The sequence below is a fragment of the Amblyomma americanum genome, chromosome 4, assembly GCF_052857255.1.
Source record: "Amblyomma americanum isolate KBUSLIRL-KWMA chromosome 4, ASM5285725v1, whole genome shotgun sequence".
NCBI classification, from domain to species: Eukaryota; Metazoa; Arthropoda; class Arachnida; order Ixodida; family Ixodidae; genus Amblyomma; species Amblyomma americanum.
The window spans coordinates 19,451,299-19,467,120 of NC_135500.1; the positions used below are offsets into that span (position 1 = coordinate 19,451,299).

At 44.0% G+C, this 15,822-nt stretch overlaps 1 protein-coding gene across 1 annotated transcript in view; it reads right to left on the reverse strand.

The window, feature by feature from the left end:
• Positions 1-2,713: 2,713 nt before the first annotated feature.
• T3dh (Type III alcohol dehydrogenase) overlaps positions 2,714-15,822 on the reverse strand; it is a 109,972-nt gene continuing 96,863 nt past the window's right edge. The window contains exons 10-12 of the mRNA XM_077660755.1: positions 14,957-15,053; positions 10,571-10,728; positions 2,714-3,683 (exon numbers count right to left, since the gene is read on the reverse strand). Coding sequence (XP_077516881.1) covers positions 3,600-3,683; positions 10,571-10,728; positions 14,957-15,053 — 339 coding nt within the window. The 3' untranslated portion in view covers positions 2,714-3,599. The remainder of the gene's footprint in view (positions 3,684-10,570; positions 10,729-14,956; positions 15,054-15,822) is intronic.

Consider the following 15,822-nt stretch of genomic DNA (forward strand, 5'->3'; position numbering starts at 1 on the left):
AATTTTTTGGACTGTTCGACTATTCAGACTATTTTCCAGATCCTGCCAAGTCCAAAAAATCAGTTGTTGACTGTGGCGCCACATCTCCGTAGATGAGGAGGGCGAGAGCTAAGTATGGGCGTTGGATTCCAAGATTGGGCACCAAGACAGTGTTTGATAAACTTGCGGGAGCCCTGCCGCATTGCCTAATCGTGGAGCATTAAAGGGAAGCTGAAGCACTTTTCGAAAAAATTGAGTTCCACGCGGCATTTTATAGTTCTTAGTCCGCTGAAAATGAATATCGCATTCGAAAAGGGCGGAAATAAACGCAAAAAACTGTTTTTTGGAAGAAAATGGGCACCCGCGTCTCAGGGTGCCGAGCGAACGCCGCAAATGGCCGGCATCGTTGTGACGTCATCTACGGGGATATCTGGCCAGCACCGACTGCGTTGCTGCGTAGCGCGTTTCTTCAGCTGGCTTGAGAACTGCGTTTTGCAAATTACGGATCCGTCGTTCACCAAAGCGCGGGCCGAAAAGCAGTAAGCGAAGCAGGACGGCCGGCAGACTACCCGTGAATGGCGTCACTTCCGCCAGTTCCTTCCCCCCATTCGGTGCTTCCGGAGGCGAAGAGGGCGTGTCGGCGCCGGGTTTTTAACCAGCGATTGCGGCTCATTTTGCGAACAGAATCGAGAAAAAATTTACACACATGATTTTCAAAGTCCCTTCTTCCCAACCACAGCGTTTCATGCAATTTGAAAACTGTTTCAGCTTCCCTTTAAGAATTCCACCACACAGATGGACTGCGTTGTGGTGCTGAATCTTCTTCCCGTGCCCAGCTTTCCTGCACCTTAGTGTTCCTGTACTGCCAACTACTGGAATCTGTTGACAGCCTGTATCAAACACCGTGTAACTCAATCTGGATATTTTCATTTCTAATTGTGAGAGAATGACAGAGTCCACTGACAGACTTAAAGACAAGGAGTCCAGTTTTCTAGGCCCACTATAAACACGTCTTTTTTTTTTTAATCACGTCTGCTTTTAATTCTTGTTCTAGAGAACTTTCAACTTTTTTGACTCAGTTTGACTGTGAATGGTTGACTCAGCTTTTGCGTTGCGTTTTGTATTGTTTTGTTATGCGTTTGGCCCCGACCCTGCTTTTAGCTTCGACTTTTACTTAGTGTTCGGTGACTATATTGTTATTTTCGTTTCCGTTTTGCCTCGTGCTGCATTGGCGGCAAAGGTCGCTGACTGATCATTTTCCATGCGTGCACCTTACGGTTCGTCGTGGTCCTCTCGGTTTTATCGGTTTTTGGCTGACATTGCGTTACCTAGATATGTATCACTTTGATATTGTGTACTTCGTTTTGTTTTTTTGTATTAGATAGTTGAACGCGTTTGCTATTTTCCTGGTCACGTGGGTGTTGGACTGCGTTATATAAGCTGCTCATCTTTCTGAATAAATGTGTTGGTAGTCAGCGCCCTGTCCTGTCCACTTCTGTTTGTCCTTGTTTTTTCGCGCTGCATTCTTTTACCATGTTCACTGACCAACAAGCCCAAACAGCCGCTTTAGTCCACTGATGTCCTGCATGAATGTGTCAATTACAAAGAACCTGTTTTTCCTACTCACTGTAGAGTTGTACTTGTAAAATCCCTCCTGTGCTCACACCTTCCTTTGACTATACTCTGTTCCATACATCAGTCGCAATGCTGTCAAAGGTATGGAAGCTGCATGAAAAACTAAGGGGAGGCGTGTTACTCCACACTTGCTTAGCAACCGAGTGGTCCAAGGCACAAGAAGCACAAGGCACAAGCACGTCATCAGCATTATAAGCGCATTCAATCAAGCTCATCACAAGTGTATCATGTTATAAGCCTGGAGGCAAACTATTTATCATTTTTCGCTCACAACAAACGCACTACTTTTTGATCGCGGATGTAGGCAGCGCAAATAAGAGCACTAGCTTTGACTATGTTGCACCTGATGTGAGAAAATGAGTAAAGCTCCCGACTGCCAAACAAAACCAATGGGGTGAACTGAACATTCAAAGTTTCCGCGGTACTTTTTGATGTTTAGTGCCATGCAGCACATTGTAGCAACCGCATTAACTAGAAGCATTTTGCAGACTGATCGAGACAGCGTGGGTCCCGATTTTGCAGCAGTCATAAAAGAAAACTACACCCAGCCTTACTTGAACTTTGTGTCAGTTATTCGAAAATTATTCCAAAACTTGATTACATATGCAATTCCTTTCGAATAATTTAAAAAAATGCACTATGTATTCATTCAGCTAATCAAATAGGAAGACATTTTGATTTGCTATTTAAAATTTTTTGCACATTTGCACATCCCTCCTTAAAAGTAATCACTGATCATCACTGAAGGTGTGCTGTAGGACGCACACTGCCTGACCACAATCAGTAGCTGATGGAGGAATTTTTTGAGTAAAAGCGCAGGCATGCAGGGATGGACTGGGATCAATGGCGTGAGTTAGTAAGCTGATCAAGTTTGACGAGAGCCACTGGACTGCTTTCAGACAGGAAAAATGGTTGCGATGTTTTCTGAACCCATCTCACAGCCACTTGCAGTGACGGAAGAGACAGCACCTGTCGGGCCTTGGCACAGTAAGGATTGTAAAGAAAAGGATTCTTGGGAAGCTGCAGTGCATTTAGCCTACGTGTCTCTCTTTTGCCACATTTAACACTGCACTGCCCACTGTGCATCACAAAGAAAAAATCAGCAGTTCTTTATCTTTTAATGCAATAGCATTTATGTTGTCATCTTACAAAAATTTCGAGCTCCTCTGTCACAAAATTCTTTGATTGGTCGAGAGGGTTGTGACATCATAACACCATGTGGCCACCAGTGGGCCAAATCTGAAAACCTGAGGACCCCGAAAATTTGGAAGCAGGCCCACACTAGGAAATGAATTAAAGTGGATTAGTGGGTCAGATTAGTATAATCTCAAATGATAATCCAACAGACTGTATTCGAACGTTCTAGAAAGTGATTACTTAGACATATATAAATAAAGGCAATGGAACCGGTTGCAAATGGAGTTTTGGCAGAAAAATTCCAAGAAGAATGCTAGACACTCATTGTAAACGCCATAGCAGGTAACCTACGTGCTATCGCATTTTCTTCTTTAAGAATCCGGTTAAGAAGGCTCCCACGTTTTCAAAACACTAGAGCAGTGTGCTGAAAAAAGAAAATCACGACAACAAATTAACCCTCTACCCTCCTTCTTCATTGCAAAGACAGAGACCTGGAATGTCGTTGGCAGCCAAACTGGTGAACTTTGAGGGATCTTATGGCTTTCCTTATCATTCCTCCTTCAGGCAATGTACAGTCAGGCTGGAATGAAACGCAAACATAGCCTGTGAACGAAACAAAATATCTTACCTGCGTGCTTTCAGCTGCACTTTACAACTAGCCTGATGCATGTTTCTGGATAACGGGTCTGCCAAAGTACACAATCATAAACTGGTTGAACAGGAATATCTTGCTACAAAGTAGAAATGGTTGTGTTTCATTCCAGCCTGGCTGCACACCCTGCAACAACAAATGGCCCCACAGGCCACATCAGGACACTGAAGCTGCACTTCCAGACATGCGGCTGTGCTCAGTAGACAGTGAGGGACGCCTCAAACAGCTTGGTCAGGTCTTCCTCGGTGTGCGTGCGCGGCGACAGGCGGGTAACACGCTCCTGCAGAAGCCAAGGAAAGATAAATCACACAACAATCATTCAGTCAAACTTCACCATTTCAAATTTTTGATAACTCAAACTCTACTGCTTTATTTATTTTTTGCTGCACTAGCACTTATAGTGGCCATTCCCGCATTTAGCCATTGTCTGCTTGTGTGTTTGCCTGTTTATCTGAAGCCGGTTTTGTGGCAGGCTGTTCACCTGCCCACCGAGTTGTGGGCACCCCTCCCTGGTACAGACTGCTCGCCTGTGAGCAACCTGCCCACTGTGTCAGGCGGCAGCGCAATTAATCGTGAGTGGCTGCTCGTGAAGAGCAGCCTGGATCGCAACCCAACCCGAGCAGCCCCGAAGGCAGCACCTGCCATCACAGGGCAGTGGCGCATCGCTTGACCACTGTGCCAGGAGTGCTGGGAAGACTCCCAGGGATCTGTATGAATGTAGAGAGTGAACAATTCCGCACATAGGGAGATTAATCCATTATTGCTACCCGAACAGCTGCCACCATTAGTGAACACTGGATCTGAGCACTGGAACCGAAGTGAAAACGCAACTATATATAACGCATTTAATTCGCATTTGGCCTGACTACGCAAACCAGTCATATTTTCTATTTAGACTTCACCCTGCAGTGCCAATTAAAGGGACACTGAGGAGAAATTGAATTTGGCTTGTATCGATAGAATACCAGCTCCTAAACGTGGAGGCTAACTAAAAGGGTTCAGCTTAAGTTAAGGACAACGCAGCGAGCCATGGAAAAAAAAAAGTGATAGGTGAAATGTTACGAGACCGAAAGTGGGCAGAGTGGGTGAAGGAACAAACGTGGGTTAATGGCATCCTAGTCGAAATCAAGAGCAACAAATGGGCATGCGCAGAGCATGTAATGCGAAGGCAAGATAACCGCTGGTCCTTAAGAGTAACGGAATGGATTCCAAGAGGAGACAAGCGTAGCAGGGGGCGGCAGAAGGTTAGGTGGGCGGATGAGATTAAGAAGTTTGTGGGCATACGGTGGGCGCAGCTGGCAAAGGACAGGGTTAATTAGAGAGACATGGGAGGGGCCTTTGCCCTGCAGTGGGTGTAGACAGGCTGATGATGATGATAATGAAACACAAAAACATCACTCTTTCTGAGGAGCCATTCGAGAGAATGGGAAGCAATTACGAACACAGGCTACAGCGTTGGCGAGGATTTTTCTCATACAGTCAGAAATGTTCGCAAGCACCTTCTTGCATTTGCTAAAAAACAATTCTGGATATTATAAACTATGCTACAAGACTTTGCAGATGGATTCAAAACATTACAATTATGATGAATCATCAGGCATTGTAAAGTAAAACGTGTAGCAATTGTGAAATCGGACAACTGTCCGTAAACCGCCGCGCACTGCCGTCCGATCAAATTTTTCTTCTTCAGTGAACTATACTAACATATGAAGCTTCCTTCCGAAACTTGCTGCCTTGTCAAGTCTTGTACTATCATCCCAGAGTAATGTAAAAATCCTAACCAAAACGTGGCTCACGGATGACGTCACTGACACTGAATTTTTGTTGGACTTACGAAATTTTGATGTTTTTAGCAATGACCATACAGGTGCACAAGGCGGAGGTGTCCTTGTTGCGGTTGATCAACAGTTATCATGTTCCCGTATTAATATCAATTCAGGACTGGAAATGCTATGGCTTATGTGTTGCACCGTACCGAAACCGTCTTACTGGGCGTATGTTACAGACCTTCAAAAAATAATCCACAGTTTCCTTGCGAACTTAATAGCATATTGATCCACCTCAAGTCTAAATACATCAATGCCGAAATTTTTCTTTTCGGAGATTTCAATTACCTCGACATCTGCTGGGAAAACTAAACGTCCCTGATGAGTGCCTCCGAATCAACAGAATTTTTGGACGTTTGCTCATACTTAAACCAATACTAATTAGTGTCCCAGCCAACATGTGTAGCCCATGGTGCCTCAAATATTTTAGATCTGGTACTAACCGCTGATCACCAAGGTTTATCATCTGTAACCAACTTATGCGAAATTAGTGACCACAAAGTTATTCATGTCATCTTTCAGTTGGCTCCTGAGCTGCGCCAGATGCATAACAAAACTGTCAGACTTTACGATCGAGGCAATTACAATGCAATCAACAATGAGCTGGAAGACTTTCTGGTGGAGTTTCAGTGTGTACTACACGATCGCACTGTTAATGATAACTGGTTGATATTTACCAACAAGTTCACTGAGCTAACTCACAAACATATACCTCAGATGGCCATCCATGCCAATCACCAGGAACCATGGTTCACAAACAGATTGAAACGGTTAGAAAGAAGGAAAAAGCGTCTTTTCTGAGCGGCAAAATTAAACCAAGGCACATGTGCTTGGAACAGATTTTACGTAGCCGAGGACGCCTATTATACTGCTATTCCAGACGCTGTGAGGTGCACAAAAGATCCTCGGAGGATATTTGTGAACGCAGTGCGTCGACAGTGGTGCATTGAACAGCGGAGCTCTGCGCGTGCCAGCCCAGCGGTGCACGTGTGCGCGTGTGAAGGGTGTGTGCGAAGCAACGGCGACAAGGAGCGTGGTGAGCACGAGCAGCGGAGAGCTGACATGTAAAAAAACCGAGGTGTGAAGGAATACAGCGCAGCGGAGGTCGGGTCATTCAAGCGTGGAGGTGGCAGCCATCGGACGTTGGGTCCGGGCTGCCGTGATCTCCCTTGGATCAACGACGCAAGCCTACTGTGTTCCTTACAAGTGTGGAGGTGGCAGCCGATGGACTGAGGGTCCGTGCTGCCTAAAGGCACCCTTGGATAGCCTGCTTTGAGCCTCTGGCGTTTCGTGACACCGTCGACGGGACCTGGCTACGTTTTTCCTATTGCTGCCAAGTTCTTTGGGTTCGTGACGGGAGACCAGCGGCATCTCCGTGTTCCTCTCCGCTCCTAATACCACCTGGCTCCTTTTCGCCGCTTCCTTCGACGCATTGCCAGCAATGCGTCACACTACATCGACCCGACCCGCGTTCACCCTGTCTGCAAGGCATCCCCACTTCATCTGGGACGCTCAGTACCTAGTGAACTCTTTCCTTTTATTCTGTAGTGTTGTGACAACACTTGTTGAGTGTGTGTTTTTCTTGTTGCCGTGTGGGTTTCTTATTGGCCCCTTTTCCTTTAAATTATAAATACGGCTTCGTTTTGTTTTGTTTGATATCTTTGTTCACTTGTTCGAACGCAATAGTGTTCCCCTTCGGAAAGTCGGGGACGCGCTACCAATTCGCGACAGACGCTAAGCAATCATTCTTCAATCTTGAATTGCTTCAAATCCTTGACAACAACCCCAAACCTGTCACACACCGATACTATTACCCTTACTGACACAGTGGGCGAGGAGGTCAGTGGTGCTAAATGTGCTGGAATTTTCATCTGTTTTTACTCATGAAGCTGGCCTTCACTGCTTACTACTGCACTTTCCCCTCTATCCTGTCTGTCGTTCTCTTATGATGGTATTTTGACTCTAATGGAAATAATGGTGGCATCGATGAAATCAATTCAAAACTGTTAAAAAACACTAAGTACATCACTGCTGAATACCTGTCATTGTTGTTCACACAATCCCTTGCCACAGGAAGCCTACCGGATGACTGGAAAGTGGAGAAGGTCATTCCAGTACACAAATCAGGTTACAAGCAATCTCCCCTTAATTGTCACCCCATTTCTCTAGCCAGTGTCTCCTGTAAAATCATGGAACGTGTCGTTTACTTCTAAATTAGGAACCATCTGGATAATAACGAGTTTTTTCATCCTTCACAGCATGGCTTCCGCAAACGCTTTTCTTGCGAAACCCGGCTCATACTTTTCGTTCATGATCTGCATACTAATCTTGATCGTAATATCCAAACTGATGCCATTTTCTTAGATTTTGCAAAAGCCTTTGACACAGTACCTCACGCACATTTACTACTAAAGCTAGAGCAGCTAAATTTAGATCCTAACATTCTTGCTTGAATCAAGGAATTTCTGACAAACCGCTCCCAGTTTGTTTTCGTTAACAACCAAAATTCTAGCTCTCTCGTAACATCAGGCGCCCCATAATGTTCTATCCTTGGTCCACTGCTGTTTCTAATCTACATTAACTATTTAGCAACGCATGTAACATGTAATGCTTGCATGTTTCTTGACGACTGTGTCACTTATTGCACAATAACTAACATGTCCCATCAAGCAGCTCTTCAAAATGATCTTAATCACGTTCATTGCTGGTGCGACCAATGGCTCATGAGGCTAAATGCTAACAAATGCAAACTTGTCTCCTTCCACCGCTGCCAAAAGCCCCTGGTTTTTAACTGGGGAACCACGACAAGTGGTAACATCGAAAAACTTCATATACTCCAAAAAAGAGCTTTGCGGGCATTAGAAGGACTTTATAGAATACCGTTAAATTTGCCAACTGCTCCACTCTTCAGAAAATATGGTTTACTAAACACTAGGCAGATTTATAACTTTTGCCTGCTAGAGCGTATACAGATATCGATTATATGGCACCACCAATAATACTCCGACAACGAGATGCCCCTTTCGCAAAATAATGAAAGTATTACCAAGAATCCGTACAAACTACGACAAACAGAGTTGAATTATCAGGTAATAGCTATTCTCAATATGTTTAGCCTTAAAACTAAATTTTTACCTTTTCCTTAATGGTTTTAAGAAAAAAATCAAGAGGTATTTCTTAGAAGCTGACCCTCTATTAACATGAAAATTTCAGAACGTTTTCTCGTTCTTGGCGTACATTTGTTATTTTTTTAAACTTACTACTCTTTCAGTCAGTAAATATTCACTGTTTGTATGGTTTCTGTTTTCAAAGCAGTGCTTTTTCACCTGCTTTGTATAATGTTATCACCACTATATTATATTTATTGTCTACCTCATGTTCCAATGACGTTGTCTCTAATGCAGCGCTTTTTTATTTGCATTTTTGTTATGTCATTACATTTTCATATATAGATATATTTATTTCCTGTGTGTTATATACCGAGCCCACACTTTCTAATGCAGTGCTTCGCCATCTCGTTTTGTGTACATAATGTCACAAATTCTTTGTATTTTGTTGCCATAATATTATTACGTCTGTATAAGTTTGGTATGTGTTGTGCACCGGTGCCAGTTTCAGGTGCCAAGACCTCGTCAGGCCAATTGCCCTTTTGTTTCCACTCCCTCTTTCTGTTCTAAAAAAGAAAATAAAATTTAAATACTATGCTATCCTCAATTCTGCTATTGAACTTGTACAATCTTATAAATACCTAGGCGTAACCTTAAGCAGTGATCTTTCCTGGCGCACTCAAATCACTAAGCTCATATCATCGACAAACTGATCTCTTGGATTTCTGAAACATCACCTATGTCATGCACCACCTCACGTGAATCTACTCGCCTATAAGTCGCTCATCTGGTCCAGGCTAAAATATGCATCTCCTATCTGGCATCCACATCAAATTTATCGAGCTAGCGCCTTTGAAGCCTTGGAAAAAATCGTGCTGTAAGATTCATTCACTCCGACTACTCTTTCAAAACCAGCAGAACAGCATTGAAACTTCAGTCAAAACTTTTGAACCTACGTTCTCGTCGTCATATAGCTAGTTTTTGCCTGTTCCATAAGATATTTCACAGTTCGCTTAATCATTCCCCATACCTAGCACCACCTTCACGCATATCCCACCGCACAACTCATCCATTTCATGTTGCTCAACCGCTCACTAGAACCGCCACATTTGCTGGCTCATTTTTTCCCGAACAGCTATCATCTGGAAAGGCCTTCCCCACGTCACTGCTGCCATCACCTGCCCATCGACGAGTGTTCCTCCTCACATTAAAAAATTGTAATCTTCACCTATGATATGTAACCCACCCTTTATGTAATACCCCGAAAGAAGTCTTTAAGGCAATAAAACGAAATGAAACGTAAGTTCCTTAAGTGCAATCTGGTAATTTTATCAATCACCCAATTAATGTGCTGAGTGAATGTGAGCTGTTTGTTTGGCGGCAGTAATACTTAAGTACTTTTTTCACACATTTTCAAGTAAATTAGCTCCAACTGTATATGAATGAAAGCTATTCACTCTTTTCGTAAAAGATGTGGTATTATAGCATTGTTAGTTTTTAGCAGCAGCGCCCAAAATTGCCACCATTCAGTTATGCATTTTAAATCTTCCTGCAGGATTTCTGTATCGTGGTTACTTGATACCATTCGGTAAACCACACAGTCGTCGGCGATTAATCTAATATGAGAACAGATATCGGCTGCAATGTCATTGATATATATTAAGAACAGGAAGGGTCCAAGAACAAACCCTGTGGAACCCCAGATGTCGCATTTATGTTTTCCAACTTACTGCCACGTACAACCACATAATATTTCCTTTCATTAAAATAGCCTTCAATCCCACTGAGAACTTTGCCATCAATTTGTAGGGCAGTCATATTAAATTTTAAGAGCTCATGTTAGACAGAGTCGAATCCTTTTCAGAAGTCTAAAAAATGGCATCCATTTCGAATCCGTTTTCTAAAGCTGTGCCTATATCATGAAAAGTTTCTACTGTGAGAATTCTATATCGTGGAAAATCTCTGAAAGGTCTGTTCTTGCTCTACTGAAGTCATACATATAAAGTGGCACGTTAGTTTCAATGCAATTTGGTTCCGCCTAGAAGCTGAACAGCGGTGCCATGTGTGACACCAGAGAAGAGTAGTGCCACAACCAAGAACGCAGTTGCATACCATCCTGTGAGAAAAGTGGCACTAAATTTTGGTGGTTGTGCCCAGCATATTAAAGCAGGATTCACGCCTTCTGTCAGCTGGCATGACTGGCCAGCAAAGTCTCATGGGGCCTGTGCACTGACCTGGGGCAAAGTGCCCTTGACCAAGGCGGGTATGTCGTCGGTGCCATAGCCCAAGGCAGTGAGGCCATTGTCCACCTTCATCTCCTGCATGTACTGACGCAGCACGTCAGCCAGGGCACGGCCAGCGTCTGCCTCCTTGAGGTTGGTGGCATCTCCCCCTGGAATTCACAGCTAACCTGAGCACACTTTGGTAAAGCATGAAAAAAAATTAGGAACCTTCTTATTCACTTTTTTAAACAAGAAAAATTGTAGGCGAGGCTTAAGCTCCGCCTTAAAGGTGTACTGAAGAGGATTCTGAGCTCATCTTTTTACCGCGGGAACACGATCTACATGCTCAGAGCATTCTTAGAAGCTTCGAATTATTGCCCTAAGTGGCCGATTTCCCTATTACATGTATGTTGATGCCAAACACAAGACCCGGGACACCATCCTGCCTTCCGTCGTCTTCTCCTACAACACCGCAGTGCAGGAGACCACCCAGATGACGCCTTTTAGGCTCGTCCATGGCAGGGGGGCAACGACCACGCTAGACGCCATGCTGCCCGACGTTACCGAAGAAGAGAACGTTGACGTCGCCGCCTACGTTCAACGCGCAGAAGCTCGAAGGCTTGCCCGATTACGGATCAAAAACCAGCAGCGGACCAACGCCAGATGCTACAACCTACGAAGACGCAACGCGGAATACAAGCCAGGAGACCAAGTCTGGGTTTGGACGCCCATTCGCCACCGTGGATTGAGTGAAAAGCTTTTGCGCCGCTATTTCAGCCCTTACAAGGTTCTTCGTCAGCTAGGTGAACTGGATTATGAAGTCATCTCAGACGCAATGACTGCATCCCAACGACGCCGCGTATGACCAGAAACTGTCCATGTCGTCCGTCTGAAGCCCTATTATGTGCACTAAAGGAGGCTGCATTTCCACACTCTGTGTTTATTTTCGCACGATCCATTTTATCTGTAGCTAGCCGCATTATTTGTTTTAATGCATCTGGTTGATGCTTCTTTGAGAGGGGAGTAATGCCCTAACCTCTCGCCGACGTGTGTGGTGCTTGTGGCCTAAAGGCATTTTTTACATGCACCGTTCTAACTATTCGCGTTCCTTGCTTCTCTTTATGTTCCTATATTGCATTGTTATATTTTTGTGACCTTTGTTTTTCCACATCAACCTTGTATATGCTCCCCCCTTATGTAATACCCCAACAGGGGCCTTTAAGGGACAATAAATGATGATGATGATGATGAATCTTTGCAGTGTCTGCTCCTTCTTCAAATCTGCCGCCACGCCACTTTATAGCTTTGTTTGCGACGAAAGACGCGACTAGATTTATCTCAATTGATCGCACCCAGGCACAGCTGATTCTACGTTGTTCCGGAATGTTCTAGTAACTTTGCACGCTTTATCTCGAAAGTTCACTTTCAGTTTTGAGCACGGCCGACAGCGGCGGGCATTCTGTTCGCTGACCGCCGAGCACGCTTGTCGCTTCGCCGCCGCCGAGTGTTTTAGTCCATTTTGGGTGCAAGTCAGCCCAAATAAAAAGTTTTGGTTAGACACCATTTTCGCAGCCTTTCTGCTCTCTGGAGTGCAGTCACCATTTCGTGACAATAGTTTTTTCTTAACACATATTCAATATTCGATTCGATATTCGAAGCCACTTTTTCAACATAATCATTACTGATTCGTAGTCTAAAATTTCAATATTCACACACTGCTAGCTCACAAAGAAAAAGAAAACGGCACGAAAAACGGGGACAAAAGAGAAAAAAAACACATAATTAAAAACTTTGCGCAGAATAACACAGGACGGGAAGGAGAAACACGCACACACACACACATGAGCGCACGTGTGTGTGTGTGTGTGTGTGCGTGTTTCTCCCTCTCGTCCTGTGTTATTCTGCACAAAGTTTTTAATTATGTCGCTACACCAACTTGCCCAACGTTCTACCCTATTAAACAAACACGACAGGACTGCGCTGGTCCTGTCGTGTTTGTTTCTCTTTTGTCCCTGTTTTTCGCGCCGTTTTCTTTGTGAATCATGAACCTACTAACCCAAACTAGGGATCGAACCGCTAGTTAAGACGCAGGATGAGGGCAGGGTGGGTCAGGGAACAAAGGTGGGTCAAAGACAATTAGATATGCGGCAATATTAGATTATGCGGCAATAATTTGGGATCCATTCACCAAAACAAACGTAAATAAAATTGAAAAAATACAAAAGAAAGCAGTACGTTTTGTTTACAATAGCTATGGACGCACATCAGTAAGTGACCTCTTAAACAGGGCTGCTTTAATATCTATAACCGAAAGGAATCACGTTTCTCGACAAGTTCTTATACCAATTGGTCAAAGGTCATTTTAAAATTAACATTGATGGACTAATATCTTTCTCTTCAGGTTATTCTACAAGACAACGTCACAATCTTACAATCACCCCTTTCACCCAGCGTAATAACTGCTTTAAATATTCTTTTTTTCCGCGAACAGTAACGGAGTGGAATCAACTTACCAACGACGAAGTCTTACAGCTATCTGTAACATCATCCATCGGCAACCTCAGTGCACAATAATGTCCTCTGTCATGCATTCCCGGTTCCCATTTTTGAACTGAATTTAATATTGTGATCGTTTTGGTGCTCTTTCTTCATTTAATTAATTCCCTGTTGACCATGTTCACTGATGACTTGATAGTAGTGTATTTATATGCCCCAAACCTTAGTGTACTTTTTTGTTGTGTTACGTCATTGAGCCTTTCATTTTTGCTGTTGTGTTTTGTTGCTTATTATTAATTTGTGGCCTTTGTACTTTTTTTTCTTAATATTTGTACTTACCTATTTTCTGTATGCTCACCCTGCGAAAATCCCTTCCTGGGATTGCAGTATTAATAAATAAATAAAGTAAATAAATAAATAAATAAATAAATTCTAGTCGAAATCAAGAAGAAATAGGCTTGGGCAGGGCATGTAATGCCAAGGCAAGGTAACTGATGGTTGACAAGGGTAATGGACTGAATTCGAAGAGAAGGCAAGCATAGCAAGGGGCAGCAGATAGAAAGGCGGGCGGATGAGATTAAGAAGCTTGCAGGGATCAGGTGGCCACGACTGGCACAGGACAGGGTTAATTGGAGAGATATCGGAGAGGACTTTGTCCTGCAGTGGGCAGTAGTCAGGCGGCAATGATGATGAAATTATGTGACTTAATGTACCAACATGGATAAACTAGGATAAGAATTTGATAGCGCCAATAAAATTTGGGAAATTGTTGTGCGTAAGGCCGACTTGAAGACCTGTGTTTATAATCAGGTTTTTACAAACAGGTGGTCTTGCTTAACCCGAGGTACATCTGCAGCAACAGAAATCTATCTGGCCATTACTGACCAGTAACTTTTTGCCTGTTACTTGCCCGTGTGATGTTCTTGGGACTGTCTATTTCTGAGGACGAACATGGTCTGCCTTTTTTGAAAACTTTCGAAAGCGCTGCGACAGGGGACACAAAGAGAAAGACACGAAGGACAAGCGCTACTACCAACTGAAGTTTATTGGAAAACACAGAAGGTTAAATAGCTCACACAAGGCAGCCAGCTGCGCATGTGCCTACCCCCAAAATGACAAAAAGAATCACTGTTGAACCAAGATACCAAGATATACAGTGATTCGTTTTGTCATTTTGAGGGTAGGCACATGCGCTGCTGGCTGCCTTGTGTGAGCTATTTAACCTTGTGTGTTTTCCAATGGAAAATTACACAGGAAAATTACAAAAAAACCATTATCACGATTATAATAAAACCCCAGATCATTCAGCCCGATCACAGCTGAAGGCAGATCCGTGACAAACCAGGTTTCTACCATAAAAAAAGGATCGAGTATGTAAGCTTGCCAAGACATCGTCAAAAATTATTATTTATTGTCATTACAGGTACATCTCCAATACACATAACAGTGTATTATGAAAAATCCAGGCGCTAACAAACAACAACACAGAAGGAACACAGCGCTTATCCCCTCGCTGTGTCCCTTCTGTGTTGTTTGTTAGCACCTGGATTTTTCATAATGAACGTATACCAACTAGCTCAGTTTTCTGCCCTGTTACATAACAGTGTATTGCCAGTCGTAGCTGCTGAGTGGCCAAACATGCTCCACTCACTGAAAATGATGGGAACATCTGCTGGTGCACTGAAAACAATGAGAAAATTATAGGAGTTGGTGTCAAAAGCAGAGCTAGAATTTAGAGTTGGGCCAGTTTACCATTCTTATCATCAGAAGATCTGCAAATCTGGACGTGGCATCAGCCCAGTGGGTTCAGGACAGTTTGGTGTCACGCAACTTGTGCCCTACTACCATGCCCATTACCACCACCAACACACCACCCAAGTGGGGAGAGACAGACAGACTCACCAAGGGCCTTGACAGCCTCGACATGCCGCTCCGGACACATGCTGGCCGTGAACTCAAAGACAGCCGGGGAGGTCATCACCACAGACAGGCCGTGTGGCTGCAACAGGGGAGGAGGTCATTGGCACCTTAGAGCCAACAATTATGCATGAATTTCTGTTATACCTACATCAATAAGTCAGGTGTTGCAAATGAGGTGCAGTTAGGTACAAGTCACTGCACGTCAGCTGCTTGGTGTCCTGCATTGCACTACTGCATGGCAGAGGCAAAAGGCCAGGAAATACAGCACAAGCAGGCCACATGTCAAGGAGAATGCGTGCAATTGACAAAAATGCGAGTGCTACATACGATTCTCATTCAGTTAGAGCTAACAATTATGCATGAATTTCTGTTATACCTACGGCAATAAGTCAGGTGTTGCAAATGAGGTACAATCGAACCCGGATATACCAAACTTGGGTATTTTGGATTATTTGCTATATCGAACACACAGATTATCCCCTTGAAAATCCCGTGGAAAAGTAAAGGAAAAATCACGCAGTATATACGTGGACCTACAATTTAGCCGGTACTTCGATATACTGAACAGCATGCCACACCTCTGCAAGCGGTGTTTCTCCTAATGACGCTCTTCGATCACTTTTCGCGCGGAAACGCGTCGGCTGCGCGGCCTAGGGTACATGCCGGCAACGCCAGTTCTGTGAAGCCGTACGACGAGGTGAAAGTGGCATGTGCTTGAGGGTCGCCTTTGATGGCTTGTTCTCATTTTCCCACACCACATCGCCATCATGTGGTGAAGCCAGCCCAACTTAAGCCTAGCCGCCCTGCATCTGGAGTACTTCCGCCCTCTTCGCTGTGGAAGGTGTTGC